General features: G+C 45.5%; 1 protein-coding gene across 7 annotated transcripts; it reads left to right on the top strand.

Annotated features, from left to right (window-relative positions):
• Positions 1 to 1,685: 1,685 nt before the first annotated feature.
• On the top strand, positions 1,686 to 23,989 carry dnase1l1 (deoxyribonuclease 1 like 1). 7 transcript variants are annotated; one of them, XM_036947853.2, is made up of 9 exons: positions 1,686 to 1,802; positions 15,501 to 15,662; positions 16,099 to 16,187; positions 16,277 to 16,366; positions 17,675 to 17,787; positions 20,773 to 20,885; positions 22,530 to 22,687; positions 22,930 to 23,026; positions 23,725 to 23,989. In XM_036947853.2, the coding sequence occupies exons 2-9, from the start codon at positions 15,510 to 15,512 to the stop codon at positions 23,836 to 23,838; spliced, it is 927 nt and encodes a 308-aa protein (XP_036803748.2). In that variant the 5' UTR covers positions 1,686 to 1,802; positions 15,501 to 15,509; the 3' UTR covers positions 23,839 to 23,989. The 7 variants fall into 7 exon arrangements, 6 of the variants coding, with proteins under 6 accessions (XP_036803748.2, XP_036803749.2, XP_090060213.1 ...); XM_036947854.2 differs by having other exon boundaries at positions 1,695 to 1,806; XR_016487564.1 differs by having other exon boundaries at positions 1,702 to 1,802; positions 22,436 to 22,687.
• The last annotated feature ends 38 nt before the right edge of the window (positions 23,990 to 24,027 follow it).

Below are 24,027 nucleotides of genomic sequence, written 5' to 3'. Positions count from 1 at the left end.
CCTCCAACACTCTACTTAGCAAATTGGAGGTAGTCTATCACAGTGCCATCCGTTTTGTCACCAAAGCCCCATATACTACCCATCATTGTGACCTGTATGCTCTCGTTGGCTGGTCCTCGCTACATATGCGTCGCCACACCCACTGGCTCCAGGTCATCTATAAGTATTTTCTAAGTAAAGCTCCGCCTTATCTCAGCCCACTGGTCACCATAGCAACACCCACTCGTAGCACGCGCTCCAGCAGGTATATTTCACTGGTCATCCCCAAAGCAAACACTTACTTTGGCTGCCTTTCCTTCCAGTTCTCTGCTGGCAATGACTGGAACGAATTGCAAAAATCACTGCAATTGGAGACTCATATCTCCCTCACTAACTTCAAGCATCAGCTATCTGAGCAGCTCACAGATCATTGCACCTGTACACAGCCCATCCAACCAACTACCTACCATATTTTTATTATTATTATTATTTTTTCATCTATCACTCCAGTGTTAATGCTAAACTGTAATTACTTCGCCATTATGGCCTATTTATTGCCTTACCTCCCTACTTCATTTGCACACACTGTATACAGATTTTCTATTGTGTTATTGACTGTCCGCTTGTTTATTCCATGTGTAACTCTGTGGTGTTTTTTGTCGCACTGCTCTGCTTTATCTTGGCCAGGTCGCAGTTGTAAATGAGAACTTGTTCTCAACTGGCCTACCTGGTTAAATAAAAAATTATATAAAAAATGTGATTGTGTAGAAATGCAGAAAATTAGTTTTAGATTCCCAAAAACTATTGAGGTTATTTCCCCCTGACCCTGGCTATTTTAATTATTAAAGATTACCTGTCAACGAGTGAGGCTTGCAAGGTGTGGTAATGAGGGTTGCCAGATGTAGTAATGAGGATTGCCAGGTGTAGTAATGAGGGTTGCCAGGTGTGCATCATGACGGGGCATAGGTGTTGTAATGAGGGTTGTCAGGTGTGGTAATGAGGGTTGCCAGGTGTGGTAATAAGGGTTGCCAGATGTAGTAATGAGGGTTGCCAGGTGTATATCATGATGGGGCACAAGTGTTGTAATGAGGGTTGCCAGGTGTGGTAATGAGGGTTGCCAGGTGTAGTAATGAGGGTTGCCAGGTGTAGTAATGAGGGTTGCCAGGTGTTGTAATCCGGGTTGCCAGGTGTTGTAATCCGGGTTGCCAGGTGTTGTAATGAGGGTTGCCAGGTGTTGTAATGACGGTTGCCAGGTGTTGTAATGAGGGTTGCCAGGTGTCGTAATGAGGGTTGCCAGGTAGAGGAATGAGGGTTGCCAGGTGTGCGTAATAATAGGTTGCAAGGACTGTGGTTAGTAGACCTGCGACGTCGAGCACCGGAGAGGGGGAACAAGATTAGACGAGACACAGATAAACATATAACCAACTCATAACTAAAAATCTGTAACGTTCCACAAGACGTTGCTAAACATGTTCTTTCTCTTCAATTTGCTTTGCTGGATTCACAAAACTTTCTTAAGAATAAATTTTTTCTTAACTGCCATTTTTTCCTTAACTACTGTACAGACGTGTTATTTTGTGAATCTGAGCCCTCTTCATACTGCTGGGTCGACAGTGAGACAGCGACGGAGGCTGCAACAACTCAGGTTTCAGTGTGTGTGTGTGTGTGTGTGTGTGTGTGTTTGCCTGCGTGTTTTTATGGAACTCGTCAGCTGCAGTGACCCCTCCTACAGGAAGCAGAGAGGGGTGGGGTGGGATAGAGAGGGTAGCAGCGGGGCAGTCTTCTCTTGAACCAGGAAGAAGAAAGTAAGCCGACTCCACCAAGTTAGTAAGACCACAGAATGTAATGTAATTTATCTGTGTGTGTCTCGTCTTTCTGTCAACCTTTAATTCTTAGCCTCTGTTCCACATCTGTATTTATATACTAAACGCCAAGGGAGAATTTGTCCCACACCTCTGTTATATGGGACTCTGGTCTCCTTTAGTGTGTCCAATGTGTTTCTTGAGAGAGTGTTTTTTGTGTGCGTGTGTGTGAGCGAGAGGGAGCGAGGTATCAGTATATAACACACATGGGTGTTTCAGTGTGATTCTCCTTAGTACAGCGTCTGTTGTAGTACAGTCGGCTAAGGAACAGTTGGTGTAATAGAAGTACTGAAATGTGACTCTGGTTCCGTGCCTTCAGAAAGTATTCCTACCCCTTGACTTATTCCTCATTTTGTGGTGTTACAGCCTGAATTCAAAACAGATTAAATAGATTTTTTCTCTCACCCATCTACACACAATACCCCATAATGACATAATTTACATAAGTATTCACACCCCTGAGTCAATACATGTTAGAATCACCTTTGGCAGTGATTATAGCTGTGAGTCTTTCTGGGTAAGTCTCTAAGAGATTTGCAAACTTGGATTGTACAATATTTGCACATTATCCTTTTTTAAATTCTTCCAACTCTGTCAAGTTGGTTGTTGATCATTGATAGACAGCATTTTAAAGTCTTTTCATTGCAAGACAGCCATTTTTCAAGATTGTCAAGTCGATTTAAATCAAAAGTGTAACTAGGCCACTCAGGACCATTCAATGTTGTCTTGGCATGTTTGGCCTTGTGTTTTAGGTTCTTGTCCTGCTGAAAGGTGCATTTGTCTCCCAGGGTCTGTTGGAAAGCAGGCAACCAGGTTTTCCTCTAGGATTTTGCCTGTGCTTAGCTGTGTTGTTTCTTTTTTTCAACAAAAAAAACCTCCCCAGTCCTTAACAATGAAAAGCATACCCATAACACGATGCAGACACCACCATGCACTCTAATCCTTAATGATGACAAGCATAACCATAACATGATGCAGCCACCACCATGCTTGAAAATATGAAGAGTGGTACTCAGTGATGTGTTGTGTTGGATTTGCCCCAAACATAATGCTTTGTATTCAGGACAAAAAGTTCATTTCTTTGCCACATTTTTTTGCAGTTTTACTTTAGAATGCATGTTTTGGAATATTGTTATTCTGTTCAAGCTTCCTTATTTTCAGTCTGTCATTTATGTTAGTGTTGTGAAGACGCTACATTGTTGTTGATCCATCCTCAGTTTTCTCCTATCACAGCCATTAAACTCTGTAACTGTTTTAAAGTCACCATTGGCCTCATGGTGAAATCCCTGAGCAGTTTCCTTCCTCTCTGGCAACTGAGCTAGGAAGGACGTCTGTATCATTGTAGTGACTGGGTGTATTGATACACCATCCAAGTGTAATTAATAACTTCACCATGCTCAAAGGGATATTCAATGTCTGTTTTTTTTGTTTTTTTACCCATCCACCAAGAGATGCACTTCTTTGCAAGGCATTGGAAAATCTCCCTGGGCTTTGTGGTTGAATCTGTTTTTGAAATTCACTGCTCGACAGAGGGACCTTCCAGATAATTGTATGTGTGGGGTACAGAGATGAGGCAGTCATAAACAAACATGTTAAACACTATTATTGCACACAGAGTGAGGCCATGCAACTTATTATGTGGCTTGTTAAGCACATTTTTACTTTTAATTATTTAGGCTTTCCATAACAAAGGGGTTGAATACTTATTGACTCAAGACATTTCAGCTTTTCATGTTTTAATTAATTTGTAAAAATGTCTAAAAGCAGAATTCCACTTTGTCATTATGGGGTATTGTGTGTAGGCCAGTGACACAACATTTCAATTAAATAAATGTTAAAATCAGGCTGTAGAGCAATATTATATATTTTTTAAGTTGAGGTGTGTGAATACTTTCTGAAGGCACTGTATGTGGGGTGTGTGCGCGTTACATTTCTCTGCTATGCCTCAGTAAATTAAGGATAATTCAAATTAGATCTCAACCCTCAAGAGAGTTATATGGTCCCTGGAGTTAGTGTCGATGACTGGTGTTCATTGGAACAGAATACTTTTAACTCCATTAAGAGTATCCAGAGACAGGGCGTTCAATCTATGGAGTTATCCACAGATGTGGGAGGGGCCTCAGTGTCATATTTCCCAGTATGCTTGAATGTTTTGGTATCTACTGGAGAGCTCCTCTTTATCTACACCCATTCAGCATCGTTCACACCCTCTTAAGCTTTAGCCCCACCCATCTCTTTAAGGAGCGTTCAGAGCGCCACATTGGACGCTCTGGCCAAGGAGTAGGAGTGATCCAAGCGTGCTGCCCTAACAACAGCAGTCAAGCACCCAAGCTAACTGGCTAACATTGACTAGCTTTCTAGCTACTTCCAGACACAAATGAACAGAACAGCTCACTCTGACCATTTTACTCACCCTAGCAGAGCTGGTTAGGCTGTTTTCATGTTATCCAGCGTGTTGGTGACTGCAACTGTATTGCTGGCAACAATGTAATTATGCTTTTTTGCCAACGTTTACTGACACTGACCAATATTCAGCGGGTGTTGAGTGTTCGTAAATTCATCAGTTATTCTGCGCTCTGGCACACCCAGACAAGAATACTCTGAAATCAGAGTAGATAGCCAGAGAGAATTTACCAGCTACGTCTATCAACAGTTGTTGCAGGTACATTCTATTGAAATGGTTACTTGCATAGTGGAGTCTTTTGTTTAGACATGTAGCTAGCTAGCTAAGCAATGACCCATAAGCAATGAACCAACTCATGACGTTACCACCCAGCATGAATCTGCAGGTAGCTAACCAACCAGGTTCAATGTTAGCTAGCTCACATTAGGCTATAACTAGCAATGCAAATGGATTTCTGATTAGAATAATATTACTACACAGATCCTACACGTAACATTAGCTAGCGAGCCAGCCAGTTAATGTTAGCTGGCAAGCTAACAGTACACTTTAACTTGAAATGAAAACATCTTTCTGACTAAAGTAGAAACGTGTAATATCTGAAAATGTAGCTAGCTAGACTATCTTACCCACGTACATGGATGGACGCTTCTCCCTCTCTGTCACAGATGCCATGGTGGTCCTTAGTTTGAAGATGTAATCCGGAGACAGGTGTTTTCTCCATCTCCTTAGCTATCATACTGTAATTCCACTGATTTCAAAACTCAGTCCTCCAAAAAGTGGAGGGCAACATGTATGCAGTTGTACTACGTGATATCTTTCAAAAAAAGCTGTGTTAGACAGGATTACCTACACATACTGACCAGCTCAAATAGATGCGTGCTACATGGCAGACCAATCCGAACTCATCTCTTGGGCATGTCCAGCCCACTCATTATCTCATCAAATCATGGCTAGCGGGAACGTTACTGATTTTTTCAGTGGCTAAATCAAGTAAGCACGTAATTTATCAATTCTATTTGTATTTTTACATGGCATACAAGTTTGTTATTACAAGTTTATATGTTCAAGAAGGCATTTCTGCCCAAAAACGCATTTGGCTCAAATGGTGCTCCTGTGAAGTAGTGACTCGCAACATATGCCTAGTTTCCTGAAACACATAAACTCCCAAATAGTGTTAAATTTGACTCCATAGGAGTTAAATTAACTCTGCCGATTTGACTTTGTACAGCTGTAGTTTCAGTCTGGGTTGAATGTAGGGTGAATCTTACTTAGCCTGCGTTGCACCCTGTTGGTTTTACCCCAAACAAACCAAACTGCAACTGTTAGGTCATTATCAAGTACTTACCATGTAACTATTAAGCCTAACGGTCTAGAGAGTTGGAAAAGACAGTAGGAACTCACCACTGTCACTCTTTGCTCACGTGACATTCAGGGAGCATCTCAAATGATCTCTGTGTCTTGTCAGCTGGGAACATCCAACCTAGCCTGTAGGCTAGTTGAAGTCTTGGGGGTTTAATGTAGTATGAATCTAGTGTGTAGACTAGTTTAAATGGTCCTATATGGCTCAGTTGGTAAATCTTGGCGCTTGCAATGTATTGTGGGTTCAATTCCCATGGGTACCCACACATAAAATGTAAGCAATGCACACACACCTGTCAGTCACTTTGGATTAAAGCGTCTGATAAATGGCATATTACAGTATGTATTATATTAAGTCTGGGTTTAAGTACTCCCACTGGGCTTTAATGAATCCTTAACTAATCACACTGCAATTGTTAGGTCATTATTGAGTAATTACCATGTAACCATTAATGACTTGGACCTCGTATTTAACTCCATGTACATGTGTGTATTAATACACATATGTGAATTGAAAATGTAGTTTCTTTTATATCCCAACTCCCCCTGAGACACTCGGAGAGTGTGGTCACAGCCAGGGTCACCATTATCTAGCGCTCCTGGAGCAATTAGGGTTAAGTGCCTTGCTCAAGGGCACAACCTTTCGGTTACTTGCACAACGCTCTAGTCTAGCTGCTAGGCTATCTGACACCCACCCCTAGAGAGAAGGTATGAGGCACAAGAGCTTAGCTGGAAACTGGAGAGAAGGTATGAGGCACAAGAGCTTAGCTGGAAACTGGAGAGAAGGTATGCGTTACTAAGGCTTAGCTGGAAACTGGAGAGAAGGTATGAGGCACAAGAGCTTAGCTGGAAACTGGAGAGAAGGTATGCGTTACAAAGGCTTAGCTGGAAACTGGAGAGAAGGTATGCGTTACAAAGGCTTAGCTGGAAACTGGAGAGAAGGAATGAGGCACAAAGAGCTTAGCTGGAAACTGGAGAGAAGGTATGAGGAACAAGAGCTTAGCTGGAAACTGGGGAGAAGGTATGAGGCACAAAGAGCTTAGCGGGAAACTGGAGAGAAGGTATGAGGCACAAGAGCTTAGCGGGAAACTGGAGAGAAGGTATGAAGAACAAGAGCTTAGCGGGAAACTGGAGAGAAGGTGTGAATTACAAAGGCTTAGCTGGAAACTGGAGAGAAGGTGTGAATTACAAAGGCTTAGCTGGAAACTGGAGAGAAGGTGTGAATTACAAAGGCTTAGCGGGAAACTGGAGAGAAGGTGTGAATTACAAAGGCTTAGCGGGAAACTGGAGAGAAGGTGTGAATTACAAAGGCTTAGCGAGAAACTGGAGAGAAGGTGTGAATTACAAAGGCTTAGCGGGAAACTGGAGAGAAGGTGTGAATTACAAAGGCTTAGCGGGAAACTGGAGAGAAGGTGTGAATTACAAAGGCTTAGCGGGAAACTGGAGAGAAGGTATGAGGCACAAGAGCTTAGCTGGAAACTGGAGAGAAGGTATGAGGAACAAGAGTTTAGCAGGAAAATGGAGAGAAGGTGTGACAAAGTTACGTGACTCAACATGACTTTCAATAGCCCGATTGCCAAACAGATCTGGCACCAGTGTGGAGGATGAATCAGAGTTAGTTGGGTAACATAGATAAATAAATATTATAATAAATAAGATGTTTTATTTACATAATATGCTTATGTGAGATACTTGTCATTAGAATGTCTCCCTTTGGACTATACTGTTGGCAGTTGCACTTTTCCCTTCTCAGCTTGTGCTCAGTCACTTAGGGCTTAGTCAGCTAGGGCTCAGTCACTTAAGGCTCAGTCAGCTAGGGCTCAGTCACTTAGGGCTCAGTCACTTAGGGCTCAGTCAGCTAGGGCTCAGTCAGCTGGGGCTCAGTCACTTAGGGCTCAGTCAGCTAGGGCTCAGTCAGCTAGGGCTCAATCACTTAGGGCTCAGTCAGCTAGGGCTCAGTCACTTAGGGCTCAGTCAGCTAGGGCTCAGTCACTTAGGGCTCAGTCACTTAGGGCTCAGTCAGCTAGGGCTCAGTCACTTAGGGCTCAGTCACTTAGGGCTCAGTCAGCTAGGGCTCAATCACTTAGGGCTCAGTCAGCTAGGGCTCAATCACTTAGGGCTCAGTCAGCTAGGGCTCAGTCACTTAGGGCTCAGTCAGCTAGGGCTCAGTCACTTAGGGCTCAGTCACTTAGGGCTCAGTCAGCTAGGGCTCAGTCACTTAGGGCTCAGTCAGCTAGGGCTCAGTCACTTAGGGCTCAGTCAGCTAGGGCTCAGTCACTTAGGGCTCAGTCACCTAGGGCTCAGTCAGCTAGGGCTCAGACAGCTAGGGCTCAGTCACTTAGGGCTCAGTCAGCTAGGGCTCAGTCACTTAGGGCTCAGTCACCTAGGGCTCAGTCAGCTAGGTCTCAGTCACTTAGGGCTCAGTCACTTAGGTCTCAGTCACTTAGGGCTCAGTCACTTGGGGCCCAGAGAGGGGAGAGGTCAGAATGGAAAATTGTCTTCATATGTGATTATGATTATGTTATAATGCTTGTAAGATTATTTTTTAATCTTTGTATTGCATTAGAATGGTTGTTTTATTCGACAGAATAGAATCTGTTGAATATTGTGTGTGTGTGTTCCACTGAGGATGGGCCTCTATGAGATAGCACTGACAGAGGAGATTTACGATGTCTTTGGCCAATAAAGCCTAAAGAGCATTCCAGATAGTGAGGTAATGTTTTGGTACTATGAAGTACCAAGAATGAGATTAGAACCTCATTTTAGAGACCAAACTGAACGATAATTTATAGCTAATGCTATCTAGCTATGGGATACTCCTCTTTCAAGTAAAAGGCCCTTTGTGAAGAGTTCCTGAGATCTGTGGTTCGTCATGTGAGTTGAGAGGGGTGGATCTTTGCTATAAAAGATCTCAGTTGCCATTATGTTGGGGCTCATTTATAGGCACTGAATTGATCTGAGTCAAAGGGCTATTGTAAAGCTCATATTATTAAAATATGAAGTTTAAGTATAACTCTGAGTGGTGTGTGGTTTGTAACTCTCCTCATTTGGTAATACAGGAATTTGCCACGACACCAGGCTAGACATTCAAGCCAATCACAGCATTCTGAAAGAGCGTTATAAAGATGATTTAGTGTGATTTCTCTCCTTTCCTCACTCGTAATGTTCTTCTTTGTCATGCTGAGTAAAATAGTGCTAGTCAGCTCGATATATAACAAAAGTCTACAGGATCAGTGTCCCTAAACCGGGACAGTTGTTGCTCAGTATTCTTGTTAATCTAACTGCAGTGTCCAATTTACAGTAGCTATTACAACAACAAAAATACCATGCTATTGTTTGAGGAAAGTGCACAACAACAACAACAACAACAACAAAACACTTAACACAATGTTTGACACATTAACCTCTGAAGGTAAATAATGTACTTACATTCAGTTATCTTGCTCTGATTTGTCATCCTGAGGGTCCCAGAGATAAAATGTAGTGTAGTTTTGCTTGAAAAAAAAACAATTTTTATATTCAAATGTAGAAACTGGGTTCACAGTTTGACCACACTGCAGTCCCTGCCATCTAGATGTGTGAAGGTTAGTGTATTTTCTGTAGGGAAACTAATGATCCATTCCTTGGAGTGTGTAAACTTACATTTTTTTAATTACCATATCATTTTTGTTTGTTCTCTATAGTTATGTACTTGAAAATATATTATTTGACCAATTCGGCACATTCGGGCAAACTCCTGGCAGACTTGATAGAAAATGTTGGGAAGTGATGTAATTCTTCACTGGATCAGTCTGAAACACTGCACACACATTGCTGCCATCTTGTGGACAACATCTAAATTACACCTAGAATCCTATCTCTATGTATGGAATTTCTCTTGCATTTCAAAGATGATGAAAAAAATAAAATGCATGTTTTTTTGTTTGTATTATCTTCTACCAGATCTAATGTGTTCACACTCCTACATTAATTTAAAAATAGTGGCAGTATGAATCTGAAGGAGACATTTATTTTTATTTATCTTCATCGTGATCTTTCTGTCTCACGGTACTATAACGTTAAACTGTGTGGGACTGAAGTTGTGTATATTTTAGTTCAGGGATATTCAATCTGGGGTCTGGCCCTCTAGGGTTCCATGGAGGTACTGTAGGGAGTCTGCAATCCCAAAATGTTTTTTTCATTTTTATTTCAATGTTTTCATGAATATTATTAGCAACAACTAAATATGTTGTTGCATGCCTACACTCTTAGAAAAACAGTTGCTATCTAGAACCTTAAAGGGTTATTCGACTGTCCCAGTAGGGTGACCCCTCTGAATAACCGTTTTTTGGTTTCAGGTAGAACCCTTTTGGTTCCAGGTAGAACCCTTTTGGTTGTAGGTAGAACCCTTTTGGTTCCAGGTAGAACCCTTTTGGTTCCAGGTAGAACCCTTTTGGTTCCAGGTAGAACCCTTTTGGTTGCAGGTAGAACCATTTTGGTTCCAGGTAGAACTCTTGGGATTACATGTAGAAGCCTTTCTACAGAGGGTTCTACATGGAATCCAAAAGGGTTCTACCTGGAACCAAAAAGGGGTTGTACCTCAAACCATAAATGGTTGTCCTATCAGCACAGCTGAAGAGTAAGAAGAGCTGAAGAGTGAGTATACTGTAGAAAAGAGGAGAATATCTTTTTTCTGAGAGTTTACAGTAGAGAAGAGAAGAATATCATCTTTCTAATGATGTCAACTTTATTTCTCAGCTCCTAATATTGAGCCAATTACACTCTTTGTAGTATCTGACAGGCTTTGACAAAGCACCTGCTAATAGGCAACAAGCCTCAATTACACTACTTGGCTTTGAAAAAGCACCCGTGAGTACCTGTCGCGGTAAGTACTGCTGGCTGCTGGTGAGCGCTCTTTACTTGGACATACATTTTTACCAAGACATAACGTTTGGTTAACCTGCTAACCAGTTGCTCTTAGAGTTACCTTTCCGTACCAACACATGGCTAACGTTTGTTTAACCAGCTAAATAGCAGCTTTTAGTGATAATGTGTTAGGAGTGACCGTTCGAGCTAATAGGCTATGTTAGAGTTTAAACTTCCCTTTCAAATTATGTGGGGAGGTCAAAATAATGAAAACTAAATATATTATCTTTTAAATGTTGATTACTTCTCCTTGCAATTATCATTCATCTGATAAACTTTTTTTTGTTGCTAACATATGATAGGGTTAATGGGCCACTGGTTGGCCTGGGAGTGGTTCCCTGGACCGCTGGTTTGCCTGGGAGGGGTCCCTGTGCCACTGGTTTGTCTTGGAGGGGTCCCTGGGCCACTGGTTTGTCTTGGAGGGGTCCCTGGGCCACTGGTTTGTCTGGGAGGGGTTCCCTGGGTCACTGGTTTGTCTGGGAGGGGTCCCTGGGCCACTGGTTTGTCTTGGAGGGGTCCCTGGGCCACTGGTTCACCTGGGAGGGGGTCCCTGGGCCACTGGTTTGTCTGGGAGGGGTTCCCTGGACCACTGGTTTGTCTTGGAGGGGTTCCCTGGGTCACTGGTTCACCTGGGAGGGGGTCCCTGGGCCACTGGTTTGTCTTGGAGGGGTCCCTGGGACACTGGTTTGTCTGGGAGGGGTTCCCTGGGCCACTGGTTCACCTGGGAGGGGTTCCCTGGGCCACTGGTTTGCCTGGGAGGGGTTCCCTGGGCCACTGGTTTGTCTGGGAGGGGTTCCCTGGGCCACTGGTTTGCCTGGGAGGGGTTCCCTGGGCCACTGGTTTGTCTGGGAGGGGTTCCCTGGGCCACTGGTTTGCCTGGGAGGGTTCCCTGGACCACTGGTTTGTCTTGGAGTGGTCCCTGGGCCACTGGTTTGTCTTGGAGGGGTCCCTGGGCCACTGGTTTGTCTTGGAGGGGTCCCTGGGCCACTGGTTCACCTGGGAGGGGGTCCCTGGGCCACTGGTTTGTCTGGGAGGGGTTCCCTGGACCACTGGTTTGTCTTGGAGGGGGTCCCTGGGTCACTGGTTCACCTGGGAGGGGGTCCCTGGGCCACTGGTTTGTCTTGGAGGCGTCCCTGGGACACTGGTTTGTCTGGGAGGGGTTCCCTGGGCCACTGGTTCACCTGGGAGGGGGTCTTTGGGCCACTGGTTTGTCTTGGAGGGGTCCCTGGGCCACTGGTTTGTCTTGGAGGGGTTCCCTGGGTCACTGGTTTGTCTTGGAGGGGTCCCTGGGCCACTGGATGGTCTGGGAGGGGTTCCCTGGGCCACTGGTTTGTCTTGGAGGGGTCCCTGGGACACTGGTTTGTCTGGGAGGGGTTCCCTGGGCCACTGGTTCACCTGGGAGGGGTTCCCTGGGCCACTGGTTTGCCTTGGAGGGGTTCCCTGGGCCACTGGTTTGTCTGGGAGGGGTTCCCTGGGCCACTGGTTTATCTGGGAGGGGTTCCCTGGGCCACTGGTTTGCCTGGGAGGGTTCCCTGGGCCACTGGTTTGCCTGGGAGGGGTTCCCTGGGCCACTGGTTTGTCTGGGAGGGGTTCCCTGGGCCACTGGTTTGTCTGGGAGGGGTTCCCTGGGCCACTGGTTTGCCTGGGAGGGTTCCCTGTGCCACTGGTTTGCTTGGGAGGGTTCCCTGGACCACTGGTTTGTCTTGGAGGGGTCCCTGAGCCACTGGTTTGTCTTGGAGTGGTCCCTGGGCCACTGGTTTGTCTTGGAGGGGTCCCTGGGCCACTGGTTTGTCTTGGAGGGGTTCCCTGGGTCACTGGTTCACCTGGGAGGGGGTCCCTGGGCCACTGGTTTGTCTTGGAGGCGTCCCTGGGCCACTGGTTTGTCTGGGAGGGGTCCCTGGGCCACTGGTTCACCTGGGAGGGGTTCCCTGGGCCACTGGTTCACCTGGGAGGGGGTCTTTGGGCCACTGGTTTGTCTTGGAGGGGTCCCTCGGCCACTGGTTTGTCTGGGAGGGGTTCCCTGGGTCACTGGTTTATCTTGGAGGGGTCCCTGGGCCACTGGTTTGTCTGGGAGGGGTTCCCTGGGTCACTGGTTTGTCTGGGAGGGGTTCCCTGGGCCACTGGTTTGCCTGGGAGTGTTCCCTGGGCCACTGGTTTGCCTGGGAGGGGTTCCCTGGGCCACTGGTTTGCCTGGGAGGGGTCCCTGGGCCACTGGTCTTCCTGGGAGGGGTCCCTGGGCCACTGGTCTGCCTTGGAGCGGTCCCTGGGCAACTGGTTTGCCTGGGAGTGGTCCTTCGGCAAGACCACTGATCTTCCTGGGAGGGGTCCCTGGGCCACTGGTCTGCCTGGGAGGTGTCCCTGGGCCACTGGTCTGCCTGGGAGGTGTCCCTGGGCCACTGGTTTGCCTGGGAGGGTTCCCTGGGCCACTGTTCTGCCTGGGAGGTGTCCCTGGGCCACTGGTTTGTCTTGGAGGGGTCCCTGGGCCACTGGTTCACCTGGGAGGGGGTCCCTGGGCCACTGGTTTGTCTGGGAGGGGTTCCCTGGACCACTGGTTTGTCTTGGAGGGGTTCCCTGGGTCACTGGTTCACCTGGGAGGGGGTCCCTGGGCCACTGGTTTGTCTTGGAGGGGTCCCTGGGACACTGGTTTGTCTGGGAGGGGTTCCCTGGGCCACTGGTTCACCTGGGAGGGGGTCTTTGGGCCACTGGTTTGTCTTGGAGGGGTCCCTGGGCCACTGGATGGTCTGGGAGGGGTTCCCTGGGCCACTGGTTTGCCTGGGAGGGGTTCCCTGGGCCACTGGTTTATCTGGGAGGGGTTCCCTGGGCCACTGGTTTGCCTGGGAGGGTTCCCTGTGCCACTGGTTTGCCTGGGAGGGTTCCCTGGACCACTGGTTTGTCTTGGAGGGGTCCCTGAGCCACTGGTTTGTCTTGGAGTGGTCCCTGGGCCACTGGTTTGTCTTGGAGGGGTCCCTGGGCCACTGGTTTGTCTTGGAGGGGTCCCTGGGCCACTGGTTCACCTGGGAGGGGGTCCCTGGGCCACTGGTTTGTCTGGGATTGGTTCCCTGGACCATTGGTTTGTCTTGGAGGGGTTCCCTGGGTCACTGGTTCACCTGGGAGGGGGTCCCTGGGCCACTGGTTTGTCTTGGAGGGGTTCCCTGGGCCACTGGTTTGTCTGGGAGGGGTCCCTGGGCCACTGGTTCACCTGGGAGGGGTTCCCTGGGACACTGGTTCACCTGGGAGGGGGTCTTTGGGCCACTGGTTTGTCTTGGAGGGGTCCCTCGGCCACTGGTTTGTCTGGGAGGGGTTCCCTGGGTCACTGGTTTATCTTGGAAGGGTCCCTGGGCCACTGGATGGTCTGGGAGGGGTTCCCTGGGCCACTGGTTTGTCTGGGAGTGTTCCCTGGGCCACTGGTTTATCTGGGAGGGGCTCCCTGGGCCACTGGATGGCCTGGGAGTGTTCCCTGGGCCACTGGTCTGCCTGGGAGGGGTCCCTGGGCCACTGGTCTGCCTTGGAGCGGTCCCTGGGCAACTGGTTTGCCTGGGAGCGGTCCTTGGGCAAGACCACTGGTCTGCCTGGGAGGGGTCCCTGGGCCACTGGTCTGCCTGGGAGGTGTCCCTGGGCCACTGGTCTGCCTGGGAGGTGTCCCTGGGACACTGGTTTGCCTGGGAGGGTTCCCTGGGCCACTGGTCTGCCTGGGAGGTGTCCCTGGGCCACTGGTCTGCCTGGGAGCGGTCCTTTGGCAAGACCACTGGTTTAGCTTACACATTTTTTATGAATATTGAGACATTTCTATTTAACTCAACTGCTACTTGAGTTAAAGTCCTCAGACGTCTTAGAATGTTGTTGTTTCCCTGAACTAACTTACCTGATTCACCTATTCAGGGACTTGATGATTAGTTGACAAGTGTAATCAGCTGTGCTAGCGTAGCAGAGTTAAGAACGTGCCATAAGCTCACTCCAAAACTAGCTTGAACTGTCATGGATGACGCCATCCAAGAGTAACATTTGGGTGGCTCAAACCCTTGGTGCATTGTCAAGGAGCAGGGTTGCTTGTGTTTGTGATCTGAGGATCACTGGTTCAAGCCCAGTATGGGGTAGTTGGACAGTGGAGGAAGCTCAACTGTTAGCGTCAGTTTCATTAACTATAGAATAGTTCAAATAAATGTTTTATTTTATTTCATTGAACCTTTATTTAACTAGGCAAGTCAGTTAAAAACAAATTCTTATTTACAATGACGGCCTACCAAAAGGCAAAAGGATTCCTGCAGGGACAGGGGCTGGGATTAAAAATGTAGGACAAAACACACATCCCGACACGACAACACTATATAAAGAGAGACCAAAGACAACAGCACAACATGGCAGCAACACATGACAACACAGCATGGTAGCACCACATGACAACACAGCATGGTAGCAACACATGACAACACAACATGAAAACAACATAGCATGGCAGCAACACATGACAACAACACGGTACCAACACAACATGGCAGCAACACATGACAACATATCATGGTAGCAACACAACATGGTAGCAACACATGACAACAACACAGTAGCAACACAACATGACAACAACACAACATGGAAGCAACACATGACAACACAGCATGGTAACAACACAACATGACAACAACACGGTAGTAACACAACATGGTAGCAACACATGACAACAACACAGTAGCAACACAACATGACAACAACACGGTACAAACACAACATGGAAGCAACACATGACAACACAGCATGGTAATAACGAAACATGACAACAACACGGTAGCAACTCAACAATGGAGATGTCTATTTAACAAGGAGAGTTTAAAAAAACGCTGATTTAGGATACACAATTCATATGATTATTGAGAGATTTCTACATAACTTTGTGACTGACTGATTGACTGACTGACTGAATGATTGGCTGACTGGCTGACTGACTGGCTGACTGACTGGCTGACTGACTGATTAACAAGATTCTGCCTCTTCCACAGCTTGGCACCATGTCATCCTCTTCCTCCCTCCTCCTCCTCCTCTTCCTCCTCTCTCTGAGCGGGGTAAAGCTGATCTCAGGGTTTAAGATCTGTGCCTTTAACGTCCAAAGCTTCGGAGACTCCAAGTCACGCAACACTGAAGTCATGCACACACTAATACGGGTGAGAGTTTCATGCGTGCACACACACACACACACACACACGCATACACACACACACTCGCAGGGTCAACCAGCTATACACAAAACTACACACACACACACCCACACTCGAGGGGCAACCAGCTATACACACACACACCTACACACACTCGCAGGCTGCAGCAGAGCTTATCAGAGGGCTGTGTGTGAGTGAACCTGGATGACATATGATCTCATGACTGAAGCAGTCAGAACCTGACATAGAGACCTGTACAGACATGATAGAGAGGAGAGGAGAGGAGAGGAGAGGAGAGTTGACCCTTCCATACCACAACTGCCTTATACACACCGAGACACACACCCAGACACACACCCACACACACACCCCCACACACACACCCAGACACACACCCACTATTTTCAGATTAAAGCTGAAAGTGTGTGTGTGTGTGTTTCAGATCGTGTCTCGTTGTGATGTGTGCCTGCTGCAGGAAGTGAGAGACACTAAACAGAAAGCCATACCGCTGCTGATAACTGAACTGAACAGGTCAAACACACAAACACCTAAGATTCCATGTTTTCAGAGGTTGTAAATGTGAGTGTGTATATCAAGAGGCTTTTTCTCTTCTCTATCAGGTATGACAGCCAGAACCAGTATGATTATGTGGCCAGTGAGCGGCTGGGCAGGACACCTAGCTACCAGGAGCAGTATGTGTTTGTGTTCAGGTGAGCCCAGGACACCTAGCTACCAGGACCAGTTTGTGTTCAGGTGAGCCCAGGACACCTAGCTACCAGGACCAGTATGTGTTCAGGTGAGACCAGGACACCTAGCTACCAGGACCAGTATGTGTTCAGGTGAGACCAGGACACCTAGCTACCAGGACCAGTTTGCAGTCAGGTGAGACCAGGACACCTAGCTACCAGGACCAGTATGTGTTCAGGTGAGCCCAGGACACCTAGCTACCAGGACCAGTTTGTGTTCAGGTGAGCCCAGGACACCTAGCTACCAGGACCAGTATGTGTTCAGGTGAGACCAGGACACCTAGCTACCAGGACCAGTATGTGTTCAGGTGAGACCAGGACACCTAGCTACCAGGACCAGTTTGCAGTCAGGTGAGACCAGGACACCTAGCTACCAGGACCAGTATGTGTTCAGGTGAGACCAGGACACCTAGCTACCAGGACCAGTATGTGTTCAGGTGAGACCAGGACACCTAGCTACCAGGAGCAGTTTGCGTTCAGGTGAGACCAGGACACCTAGCTACCAGGAGCAGTTTGCGGTCAGGTGAGACCAGGACACCTAGCTACCAGGACCAGTTTGCAGTCAGGTGAGACCAGGACACCTAGCTACCAGGAGCAGTTTGCGGTCAGGTGAGACCAGGACACCTAGCTACCAGGAGCAGTTTGCGGTCAGGTGAGACCAGGACACCTAGCTACCAGGAGCAGTTTGTGTTCAGGTGAGACCAACTATCATCATCATCACCTTTATTGGGGGCGGCAGGTAGCCTAGTGGTGAGAGCAGGTAGCCTAGTGGTAAGAGCAGGTAGCCTAGTGGTGAGAGCAGGTAGCCTAGTGGTGAGAGCAGGTAGCCTAGTGGTGAGAGCAGGTAGCCTAGTGGTGAGAGCAGGTAGCCTAGTGGTGAGAGCAGGTAGCCTAGTGGTGAGAGCAGGTAGCCTAGTGGTTAGAACAGGTAGCATAGTGGTTAGAGCAGGTAGCCTAGTGGTTAGAACAGGTAGCCTAGTGGTTAGAGGGGCGGCAGGTAGCCTAGTGGTTAGAGCGTTAGACTAGTAACCGAAAGGTTGCTGGATCTGTTTCCCCAATCTGACAAGGTAAACATCTGTCCTTCTGCCCCTGAACAAGGCAGTTAACCCACTGTTCCCTGGGAAGCTGTCATTATACATAAGAATGTATTCTCAACTGTCTTGTTAAATAAAGGTTACAGGTAAAATAGTCCTCTTTTTCCTGTGCAGGACTGAGTCTAACAAGCTTTTTTATATGATTAGAAAAGTCTGATTACTGTGTGTTTGTGTGTAGGATCGGCTCTGTGACAGTAACAGATCAGTACCAGTATTCTGACATGTTGCCGGGAGACGAGGATGCCTTCTCCAGAGAACCCTTCATCATCCGCCTTCACACCCCCAAGACAGGTAGCACTGCTGTTATAACACTGTTATAAGTTATCGTAGGGGTGTTACAAACAGTCGTCAGATGTTATTACAGGTACATTGGAGTGAATCAATTGAGTTGAGAACATCATGAGATAGACATGACATCATGAGATATAATTAAACAGACATGACATCATGAGATATAATTAAACAGACATGACATCATGAGATAGGATTAAACAGACATGACATTATGAGATAGGATTAAACAGACATGACATCATGAGATAGGATTAAACAGACATGACATCATGAGATAGAATTAAACAGACATGACATCATGAGATAGAATTAAACAGACATGACATCATGAGATAGAATTAAACAGACATGACATCATGAGATAGGATTAAACAGACATGACATTATGAGATAGGATTAAACAGACATGACATCATGAGATAGGATTAAACAGACATGACATCATGAGATAGAATTAAACAGACATGACATCATGAGATAGAATTAAACAGACATGACATCATGAGATAGAATTAAACAGACATGACATCATGAGATAGGATTAAACAGACATGACATCATGAGATAGAATTAAACAGACATGACATCATGAGATAGAATTAAACAGACATGACATTATGAGATATAATTAAACAGACATGACATCATGAGATAGAATTAAACAGACATGACATCATGAGATAGGATTAAACAGACATGACATCATGAGATAGGATTAAACAGACATGACATCATGAGATAGGATTAAACAGACATGACATCGAGATAGGATTTAACAGACATGACATCATGAGATAGAATTAAACAGACATGACATCATGAGATAGGATTAAACAGACATGACAGCATATGGAGTCTTGTCTTTTCCGCCTCTCTCTCGTACATTGCGTACATTGTCAAAGTATACATATAACAACAAATGATGGGACCAACATCAATAATAATAATAGTAGTGGAAATGGGATTACCATTAACAGCAACTATAACAACAATATTAATGAGAATAATGATAGATTAAATCAGTCTGTCTTTCTGTCTCTTTAACTCTGCCTCTGTCTCTCTCTCTCTGTCTCATTCTCTGTCTGTCTCTTTCTCTGTCTGTCTCTTTCTCTGTCTGTCTCATTCTCTGTCTCATTCTCTGTCTCTCTCTCTTTCTCTGTCTCATTCTGTCTCTCTCTCTCTGTCTCTCTGTATCTGTCTCTCTGTCTCTCTCTCTTTCTCTGTGTCTCTTTCTCTGTCTGTCTGTCTCTCTCTCTGTGTCTCTTTCTCTGTCTGTCTCTCTCTCAAACTTTACTCTATCTGTCTCTCTCTCTCAAACTCTTTCTCTGTCTGTCTCTCTCTGTCTCTCTCTGTCTCTCAATTCAATTCAATTCAAGGGCTTTATTGGCATGGGAAACGTGTTAACATTGCCAAAGCAAGTGAGGTAGATAATATATAAAGTGAATATATAAAGTGAAATAAACAATAAAAATTAACAGTAAACATTACACATACAGAAGTTTCAAAACAATAAAGACCTTACAAATGTCATATTATATATATACAGTGTTTTAACAATGTACAAATGGTAAAGGACACAAGATAAAATAAATAAGCATAAATATGGGTTGTATTTACAATGGTGTGTGTTCTTCACTGGTTGCCCTTTTCTTGTGGCAACAGGTCACAAATCTTGCTGCTGTGATGGCACACTGTGGAATTTCACCCAGTAGAGTTTTTCAAAATTGGATTTGTTTTCGAATTCTTTGTGGATCTGTGTAATCTGAGGGAAATATGTCTCTCTAATATGGTCATACATTGGGCAGGAGGTTAGGAAGTGCAGCTCAGTTTCCACCTCATTTTGTGGGCAGTGAGCACATAGCCTGTCTTCTCTTGAGAGCCATGTCTGCCTACGGCGGCCTTTCTCAATAGCAAGGCTATGCTCACTGAGTCTGTACATAGTCAAAGCTTTCCTTAATTTTGGGTCAGTCACAGTGGTCAGGTATTCTGCCGCTGTGTACTCTCTATTTAGGGCCAAATAGCATTCTAGTTTGCTCTGTTTTTATGTTAATTCTTTCCAATGTGTCAAGTAATTATCTTTTTGTTTTTTCATGATTTGGTTGGGTCTAATTGTGCTGCTGTCCTGGGGCTCTGTAGGGTGTGTTTGTGAACAGAGCCCCAGAACCAGCTTGCTTAGGGGACTCTTCTCCAGGTTCAGCTCTCTGTAGGCTTTGTTATGGTAAGTTTGGGAATCGCTTCCTTTTGTGGTTGTAGAATTTAACGGCTCTTTTCTGGATTTTGATCATTAGCGGGTATCGTCCTAATTATGCTCTGCATGCATTATTTGGTGTTCTACGTTGTACACGGAGGATATTTTTGTAGAATTCTGCATGCAGTCTCAATTTGGTGTTTGTTCCATTTTGTAAATTCTTGGTTGGTGAGCAGGCCCCAGACCTGACAATCATAAAGGGCAATGGGTTCTTCAACTGATTCAAGTAGTTTTAGCCAGATCCTAATTGGTATGTTGACTTTTATTTTCCTTTTGATGGAATAGAAGGCCCTCCCTGCCTCTCTCTCTCTCCCCATATCTGTCTCTCCTCTCTCTCTGTGTCTCTGTCTCTGTCTCTCCCTGTCTCTCTCTCCACCTCTCTCTGTGTATCTCTCTCCCCCTTTGTCTCACTCTCTCCCTCCCTGCCTCTCCCTATGTCTCTCCTTCTGCCGCTCTCTATCTCTGTCTCTCTCTCTCTCTCTCTCCCTGCCTCTCTCTCTCCCTGCCTCTCTCTCTCCCTGCCTCTCTCTCTCCCTGCCTCTCTCACTCTCTCTCTCTCTCTCTCCCTGCCTCTCTCACTCTCTCTCTTTCCCTGCCTCTCTCTCTCTCTCTCTCATACCATCTCTCTCTCTCATCATCTCTCTCTCACACCATCTCTCTCTCACACCATCTCTCTCTCACACCATCTCTCTCTCACACCATCTCTCTGTCTCATTCTCTCTCTTTCTCTCCAGCCATACGGGACTTTGTGTTAGTACCCCAGCACACCACTCCCACCAATGCTACTAAAGAGATTGATGCCCTCTACGATGTCTTCCTGGATGTCAAGAAGAAATGGAAGACAGAGGTAAGTGTTTCTGTGATTTACTGTGAAGGTGTAGACTATATTACATGGATTTACTGTGAAGGTGTAGACTATATTACATGGATTTATTGTGAAGGTGTAGACTATATTACATGGATTTACTGTGAAGGTGTAGACTATATTACATGGATTTACTGTGATGGTGTAGGTAGACTATATGACATGGATTTACTGTGAAGGTGTAGACTATATTACATGGATTTACTGTGATGGTGTAGGTAGATTATATTACATGGATTTATTGTGATGGTGTAGACTATATTACATGGATTTACTGTGAAGGTGTAGACTATATTACATGGATTTACTGTGAAGGTGTAGACTATATTACATGGATTTACTGTGATGGTGTAGACTATATTACATGGATTTACTGTGAAGGTGTAGACTATATTACATGGATTTACTGTGATGGTGTAGACTATATTACATGGATTTACTGTGAAGGTGTAGACTATATTACATGGATTTACTGTGAAGGTGTAGACTATATTACATGGATTTACTGTGAAGGTGTAGACTATATTACATGGATTTATTGTGATGGTGTAGACTATATTACATGGATTTACTGTGATGGTGTAGACTATATTACATGGATTTATTGTGATGGTGTAGGTAGACTATATTACATGGATTTATTGTGATGGTGTAGACTATATTACATGGATTTATTGTGATGGTGTAGACTATATTACATGGATTTATTGTGATGGTGTAGACTATATTACATGGATTTATTGTGATGGTGTAGACTATATTACATGGATTTATTGTGATGGTGTAGACTATATTACATGGATTTATTGTGATGGTGTAGACTATATTACATGGATTTATTGTGATGGTGTAGACTATATTACATGGATTTACTGTGATGGTGTAGACTATATTACATGGATTTATTGTGATGGTGTAGGTAGACTATATTACATGGATTTATTGTGATGGTGTAGGTAGACTATATTACATGGATTTATTGTGATGGTGTAGAATATATTACATGGATTTATTGTGATGGTGTAGACTATATTACATGGATTTATTGTGATGGTGTAGACTATATTACATGGATTTATTAGACTTTTTAAAATGTAGATGTTCCAAAGGTCTGCATCAGTGATGTAGGCTGTGAGTGTGAACCAGGAGACGCTAAATGTGTTTATGTTAATTAACGGTCAATTAGCGTGAGACTGCCAGTTATTGGCTGACAAAATGTCATGACCACCAACACCCTAGGGGTGATGTTCCAAGGGGATTTTAACTGTGTGTGTGTGTGTGTGTGTGTGTGTGTAGATGGTGATGTTCCTATGGGATTTTAACTGTGTGTGTGTGTAGATGATGATGTTCCTAGGGGATTTTAACTGTGTGTGTGTGTGTGTGTGTGTGTGTAGATGGTGATGTTTCAAGGGAATTTTAACTGTGTGTGTGTGTGTGTGTGTGTAGATGATGATGTTCCTAGGGGATTTTAACTGTGTGTGTGTGTGTAGATGATGATATTCCTAGGGGATTTTAACTGTGTGTGTGTGTAGATGGTGATGTTCCTAGGGGATTTTAACTGTGTGTGTGTGTGTAGATGGTGATGTTCCTATAGGATTTTAACTGTGTGTGTGTGTGTGTGTGTAGATGGTGATGTTCCTAGGGGATTTTAACGCTGACTGTGGCTACGTGGCCAAGAAGAACTGGCAGCATGTACGTCTCTATAGTAACCAGGCCTTCCTGTGGCTAATAGGGGACACAGAGGACACCACCGTTAGACAAACCACCACCTGTGCCTACGACAGGTACGTGTGTGTGTGTGTGTGTGTGTGTGTGTGTGTGTGAGCGCATCAAAGGCTGTCCAGTGCACTGGTCTACAATGCACCTTTGATTGAATACCCAACTTGTGGTAATCCTGTGTGTTAACCCTGTGTGTTAACCCTGTGTTTTACCCCTGTGTGGTAATCCAGTGTGGTAATCCTGTGTGTTAACCCTGTGTGGTAATCCTGTGTGTTAACCCTGTGTGGTAATCCTGTGTGTGTTGTAGGATCGTGGTCCACGGGGAGGCATTTGAAAAAGCCATCGTGCCCCAGTCTGCACAACCTTTCAACTTCGCCAAAGAATACGGCCTCACAGAGGAACAGGTAACACACCCACAGAGTCAATTCAACAGGCAACACACCCACAGAGTCAATTCAACAGGAAACACACCCACAGAGTCAATTCAACAGGCAACACACCCACAGAGTCAATTCAACAGGTAACACACCCACAGAGTCAATTCAACAGGCAACACACCCACAGAGTCAATTCAACAGGCAACACACCCACAGAGTCAATTCAACAGGCAACACACCCACAGAGTCAATTCAACAGGCAACACACCCACAGAGTCAATTCAACAGGCAACACACCCACAGAGTCAATTCAACAGGAAACACACCCACAGAGTCAATTCAACAGGCAACACACCCACAGAGTCAATTCAACAGGTAACACACCCACAGAGTCAATTCAACAGGCAACACACCCACAGAGTCAATTCAACAGGCAACACACCCACAGAGTCAATTCAACAGGTAACACACCCACAGAGTCAATTCAACAGGCAACACACCCACAGAGTCAATTCAACAGGCAACACACCCTCAGAGTCAATTCAACAGGCAACACACCCACATAGTCAATTCAACAGGTAACACACCCACAGATTCAACAGGAAACACACCCACAGAGTCAATTCAACAGGCAACACACCCACATAGTCAATTCAACAGGAAACACACCCACAGAGTCAATTCAGGAAGTATATTATATCAGTGTGCATGTGTGTCTTTTCCAGGCGCTGGATGTCAGTGACCACTACCCAGTGGAGGTTGAGTTGAAGGCGGGGTCAGAACATTTGGGAGGCCACACCCTTCTGATCCTCCTCATGGCCTTCTTCATCTCCACCTGAACCTGTGGCCACGTTCCAGGCCGACTATACTGCATTGCATCAACCAATGGTTGTGTCCCATGTCAAGCATCAGATGGCTATACTGTATCATATGATGTGTACTGAACAAAAATATAAACGCCACATAAAACAATTTCAAAGATTTTACTGAGTTACAGTTCATAGAAGGAAATCAGTCAATTAAAATAA

The sequence above is a fragment of the Oncorhynchus mykiss genome, chromosome 16, assembly GCF_057628025.1.
Source record: "Oncorhynchus mykiss isolate SJ-2025 chromosome 16, ASM5762802v1, whole genome shotgun sequence".
Classification (NCBI taxonomy): Eukaryota; Metazoa; Chordata; class Actinopteri; order Salmoniformes; family Salmonidae; genus Oncorhynchus; species Oncorhynchus mykiss.
The sequence above is the reverse complement of the archived record's forward strand: the minus strand, read 5'-3'. Positions and strand labels throughout refer to the sequence as shown.

Bases quoted from the DNA above. Each gene is read 5' to 3' on its own strand.
- dnase1l1 (XM_036947853.2), top strand. From the start codon at position 15,510: ATGTCATCCTCTTCCTCCCTCCTCCTCCTCCTCTTCCTCCTCTCTCTG. The intron at 15,663-16,098 runs GTGAGAGTTTCA...TGTGTGTTTCAG, and splicing joins TCATGCACACACTAATACGG to ATCGTGTCTCGTTGTGATGT. The intron at 16,367-17,674 runs GTGAGCCCAGGA...GTTTGTGTGTAG, and splicing joins CAGTATGTGTTTGTGTTCAG to GATCGGCTCTGTGACAGTAA.